Raw genomic sequence first — 5,846 nt, 5'->3', positions numbered from 1 at the left:
CCCTACAAAGTTAGTAATTCATTCCACCCACTTTATTAAGTTATAGGTCCCTAAAAGCTTTGGTTATGCTCTTTAAATGCCTGTCACTTTTGCAGTTCAGAAATGTTTTTAAAATGACCTTGGACAGGCCATAGCAAGGCTGTCCAACTTCTGAGTGGCTGCAGACTGCAAACTTATGATGTGAGGGCAGTCTATTGTGTTGGATCCCCATGACCCTGCCATGTGGGCAGTGAGAACCCCCCACCCTCCTCCTGCCACTGCTGCTGCCAGATGGCATAGTCAATATGACTTGCGTGCCACTGTGCAGCCACTACAAGCCCATCTCCCCTCTGCCCTCGTTCCATCATGTGGGCAGTGCAAGGTCCCCACCCCTTCTACCACTGCATACTGCCCTGCTTCAGAGGTTGCTGCAGCAGCAGGAGCAAGGGGAAAGTGGCAGTCAGGCAGGTGCCTGGGGGCTGCACGTTAACCTCTTGTGGGCCAGATGTAGCCTCTGGACAGCCAGTTGAATGATGTTGGGCTATAGTAATAGCATTGCCCAAGTAAAATAGTTGTGGATGAGGTCCCTTAGTTTTTCTCTTTTTTGTGCCTCAAACTCCCAGGCCATTTACCACACCTCGGGTCCTGAAACCCAAAGGACGAGACGAAGACGAAGAGGACCCGGAAGAGGAAGAAGCTGAAAAAGAAACACCAAAGGTGATTTGCTTGTTTTGCAGGTTGATGGAAATTGGAGCTATGAAAAGTTCCATTGTAAGTCCCATCTACTTTGCCTGTTATTGCTGGCAGGGGCTTTAGCATCATGGTAAGTTACCTGTTTCAAAACCTGAATCTTCCAACTTCAGCATTGATAGGCATTGCTTTTCAGTGTGGAAGGGTGCCCCTTTGGTCAGAAGCAGCAAACAATTGGACAGTAAATAGTTCCCTGAGTGTAGCAGTTCACAGCTTGCCCCCTGCCTCCCCCAAACTTTTGCCTGCTCCATGTAGCCTCAGGCATCTGTCACTTGCCTACCTATCCATCTGTCCCCCCACCACTGCTACTCTTCTCTCCACCTTATCCTTCCTCCCACATCATGGACTGGCGCCAGCCTGGCCCCACAATAGTGGTGTCGGCTACATGCCACTATGAAGCTGAGCTGGAGCTATGCTCTGTGTGCCAGGCTGGAAGGGGAAAGAGCCTGCTGGCACCGGAGCAGCCTGCCCCACCACCTTGTACTTGATTATTCTGTTCAATGTCGGGGAAAAAAATCTTGTCTTGGAATTGAGTAAATACAGTGTTATTAATGGTGAAATTGACTGATAAGCAGGGGTGGGCAAAGCCTGGCCTGTGGGCTGGATCTGGCCAGCAGTGGACTCCATTTCCCAGCAGCCCCTGCCCACACAGCTGGGGCCAGTTTCCATGGAGACTCCAGCAGTGGCCCCTGTTGTAATAGCGCAGTGCTCGGGTTTCTGCAGAGTGGCCTGAGCAGCACTGGCAGGTAGCAATGGCACCAGCCTCTTCCTGGTGTGGGGGCTGGAGGGGCTTTGCTGTGGACAGGAGCAGGACAGACTCAGCTGCCACTGCCTGTGTGGGGCACGTGGTGGTGGCAGAGGGGCTACAGGGAATTTTTGGGTGGCTATAGCCCCCCCAAATCTTCCCCCCAACACCACCCTGCTGACGGGGCATGTGGCAGGGCACAGAGCTGCTCCAGAGCTGAACTAGGATCTTGTGGCAGTGATGGCACAGTCCAGAGCCAGGGCAGAGCTGCAATCTGCAGCCTGAGTGCCCCAATCTGGCCACTGGCTGGATCTGCCATTTTGCCCACCGCTGATGATAAGGGAGGAACAGAATCTCAGTAACAAACTTGCAGTCTAGATCAGGGATAGGCAACCCCTGGTATGTGTGCCAATTAGTGGTATGTGGAGACATATATTTTCCTTGGCATGCCAGGATGTGTGTGAGGATATTGTTTAAAAAAAATAATTTTTTTAAGTTGCTGCTCCGGGGTCTCTGGAGCAGCCACAAGTCCTAGCACCACACCAGGCACCGTGGACGAAGTCAGGAGAGCACAGGCAGAGATGCTATCTGCATTCTGCTGACCTCGCCCCCTGGCCCGGCCCCTGGAGGGGGAGCTGCAGGTGGGTAAGGATGGAGCGGGTAGGTGCTGTGGAGGACCACTGTGCTGGAGGCTCGTGGCTCGCTTGGTGCCATGCGCTGCCTGCAGCGGCTGTTTCTGGGGCTTGGGGGCCTCCTGCAGCTGGGCCCCACAGCCAGGCCCTTGCACCAGGAGTGGCTTCGCCCTGGTTGCACTGTCTGGCATGCAGGGAGGCTGAGCCTGGAGCCCCCTGAGCCTGGTGTCCTGCCCTGACCAGGTGGCATCTCTATGCAGGCAGGGTGGCTGCAGCCCATCCCCACAGAGCTGTGTGGGCTGGGCCAGGCCCCACCTCAGGTGCTGCTGGGCATCCCTGGCCACCTACCCACTGTGGCCCAAGTCCGTGGAACCCTGAGGCAGCCCATGCTTCCCGCCCAGCCCTCACTCTCCTCCACCTGCTGCCTTCCTAAGGGCCTGGCTAGGTTGGCCTATCCATGGAGCTTCCCCCTGCACCCAGGATTCACCACACGATCTAGACTTTGCCCTGGTGCTGCCCCCCGCCCAGGTGGGACAGGGCATCTGTCTGCCCAAGCCCCAACTAGGTCTTCCCTCCCAGCCCTGAGCCCAGGCTCCCTCTGCTCTGGGACTGTCGGGGAGGCCTGATCACCCCAGCCTTGGCGACAGCTGCTGGGGTGTCACTTCTTTCCTCCACCGGACACTGCCCTGGACTAGTGGATCCAAGCTGCAGCTGGTAGTGGTGGGAGATGTGGGCAGTGAAGGACACACTTCTTTCTCTTTTTCCCCTTTCTAATCTCCCCTCTTTCTCATTCCTCTCCCCTTTTTCTTTCCTCTTTTTTTCTCTCTCCTCTCCTTTTTTTCTTTCCCTTTCTCTTTTCTTTCTTTCTCTCTCCTCTCCTTTTTTCTTTCTTTTTCTCTTCTCCTCATTTTTCCTCTTTTCTATTTTTCTCTCCCTTTTTCTTTTCTCTCTCCCTCTCCCCCTCTTTCATCACAACACGCTTAACAAAATAAGAATACACAAGAACAAAGGTAGTATATGAAGTTTTAGTTATTGACACCAGGTTTAAAATTTTTAGAAAACCTGATATTTACTGTATGAAAAAAAAAAAAAGCAACATTTATGATTAACTATATTAATATATGCAATGTTTTCTGCCATGTACCTCCTACCCCAGTTTTGGGGTTTTTGGCGTGCTGGCACTGGCACCTTATAAGGTAGACGTTGCGTTTTTTTGAGCACTAGGCAAAAATGTTGCCTACTCCTGGTCTAGATGTTCTGCCAGCTTTTCAGTTGGAGTAGCTTGTATCATCTTGCATCAAGGGCTTCCCTAACACTAATCTGCTGAATTGTCTAGTCATAACTGGTAACCTCAGCTGTAGGTCGGGGGTAGGGAAGGACTCAACCATACCACAAAAAGCCAAGCTTCTGTATCTCCTCAGATATTGCTAATGAGTACATAATACTACAATAACTTCTATTCTGCAGCAGGACCATTTTGTCCAGGACCCAGCTGTGCTGAGGGAGAGAGCAGAAGCCCGACGGATGATTTACCTTGCCAGGAAAGGGTAAGACAGAATCCCTTATTTGGAATGAAGTATGGGCTCCACTGAAGTCAATAGCAAAATGTTCATTGACTTCAGTGGACCAAGATTTCACTTTTGACTAGTACCACGACACCTGATCACGAGATCCCTGTCTCCTCAAGGCTACTGCCATAATGGAACAAAGCATCTTGACTTGATGCAGGTCTTAAGTTGGCTTGAATCAACCCAGAATGCTTCACACCACTCTTAAGTTAACAAATGCATCTTTTGAAACTGACACTGTCTCAGTCTTCTTACTCAGCTTAACCTCGGTGCATCTACTGTTTCTGTGCCAATGGTATGGGACCCCTGACCCAACCTATTCACTTGCTATAGCGGTGCTACTATTGCAGCTATGTGAACAGGAGAACAAGACCCTGCATATGATTAATAGGTTCTTGGGAGAGCAGGATCTTCCTACATCTTGAATAACCTCCACAGGTGAAGACAGGACAGTATTGTATTTGGCTTTCTGTCACCTTACTAAACATAAGAAGATTGTATTTGCATGTAGTTAATAGATAATTTTCCTGTATTATAGAAGTGCTGTACAGCTTAATTTTCAGTGTGCTACAGTAAGACTTAATGGCTGGCTGGCTGGCTGAACTCTCTTCCCACTCTCTCCTTTGTACTAAAGGGAAATCTAGTTTTGTGATCTGGTGTAGGACCATGATAACTTCCCTTTGTTTATTAACACATGCTTCAGGCACAAACATGATGGCTCAGCAGCTGTTGTTGGGAATGTGAAGGGACACGGACAGAACCGGGAAACCATACAGGAAAGGAGGAAGAAAGAAGCCAGCAAAGGAACACGAGCTAATCATAACAGACGTGCAATGGCTGACAGGAAACGGAACAAAGGCATGATCCCTTCCTAAAGGACTCCGTCTCAAGAAAGTAAATTATATCTAGGCCTACATTTCTGAGGCTGTCACCCTCCATGCCCTTACTGTGAAGGTCTGGAAGTTACAGTGCAATACTCAAACTTCAGTATAATGGGGATCACTAATCTCCTGGGAGGTCTTCCCAGTTATGAATGCCAGGAATTGCTCAGCAACTAGGCTTTAGGCTGTCTGTTTCAATTCTTGAAAAAAGGACAGCAGGAACTCCTGAATGTACCAGATAGGCTGTAACAGCCATTTTAAAAAACTATTTATAACCATTTGGGCTTTCTCCATCCCATCTGTATAACTGCCGTGGTGCTTCCATCAGCACAACTAGAAATACTTAAGGTGACTGACAACATAGTGTACCTGTGTTATCAGTACAGCTTGCTGCTCCACTGATGTTATGCTTTATCCTGCAGCAAACTTAATACGTGTTGGGTTTTTTGGGGTTTTTGTTTTTGTTTTGTGGTTTTTTTTGTTTGATTTTTGTAACAACTTGGGCAATTCCAGTTGCTGACATACCCATAGGAATCCAGGTGTACAAGTGTACCACAGTGTCATCTCCCTTTAAAAGAGGAGTATTTTTATAAAGAACGGCATTGCAAATAAAGGACTGATTTTTTTTCTTCAGTTGATATTTTATGTTGTATGTCCATGAATCCTATGAGCAGTGAACTAGTATCTGTCGCAGTGAGACCTCACTTGATTAAATCATCTCAGAATTGCTTTTAAAGTTGGCATCAAGGCATCTTAAGCAAGATGACTGCAGTATGCAAATTAGATAAAGATATGCAGGAATTTGCCTCTACTGTCATAGGCCCTAGTTAGCTGTTTTCTGCAACAATACTTGTCATGATTCGTTCAGCAGAGCAGTCTAAGTCACACCTAAGTCAGAAGGAAAGCTATCATGGGCCTCCCTAACGAATTGTGCCCTGCCCAGCCTTTCCACCTGCAAGGGTGGGAGCAGAGCTATCCCTTGGGAGAGAGGGGGGCAAATTGGGGTGACCGCCCCAGGCCCCATACTGGGGGGCCCCGTGGAAAGCACTATTGGTACATGCCAACGGCGCCACCACTGCCAGCTCCGTGCTCTGGCCGCTTGCCACTCCACAGGCCCCGCACACTGGTACGGTTGGCTCTGGATGGGAGCAAGGTGCTTACACCCATCCCCAAACATATCCTGGGTGCCTCGCTCCCACCTTCATGGGCAGAAGCGCCAGCCCTTTAGCACAGGGCAGGGCTGCTGCTGGAGGCTTCCCTGTCATCCTGCTCCATCTGGGCAGTAGGTAGG

The 5,846-nt window shown here is 49.7% G+C and overlaps 1 protein-coding gene across 1 annotated transcript in view; it reads left to right on the top strand.

The window, feature by feature from the left end:
* The window catches only part of ASCC2 (activating signal cointegrator 1 complex subunit 2), a 34,743-nt gene extending 29,555 nt beyond the window's left edge, over positions 1–5,188 (top strand). The window contains exons 18-20 of the mRNA XM_014526111.1: positions 603–696; positions 3,574–3,653; positions 4,378–5,188. Coding sequence (XP_014381597.1) covers positions 603–696; positions 3,574–3,653; positions 4,378–4,549 — 346 coding nt within the window. The 3' untranslated portion in view covers positions 4,550–5,188. The remainder of the gene's footprint in view (positions 1–602; positions 697–3,573; positions 3,654–4,377) is intronic.
* Positions 5,189–5,846: the final 658 nt, after the last annotated feature.

This window comes from Alligator sinensis, unplaced genomic scaffold (assembly GCF_000455745.1).
Source record: "Alligator sinensis unplaced genomic scaffold, ASM45574v1 scaffold216_1, whole genome shotgun sequence".
Taxonomy (NCBI): Eukaryota; Metazoa; Chordata; order Crocodylia; family Alligatoridae; genus Alligator; species Alligator sinensis.
The sequence above is the reverse complement of the archived record's forward strand: the minus strand, read 5'-3'. Positions and strand labels throughout refer to the sequence as shown.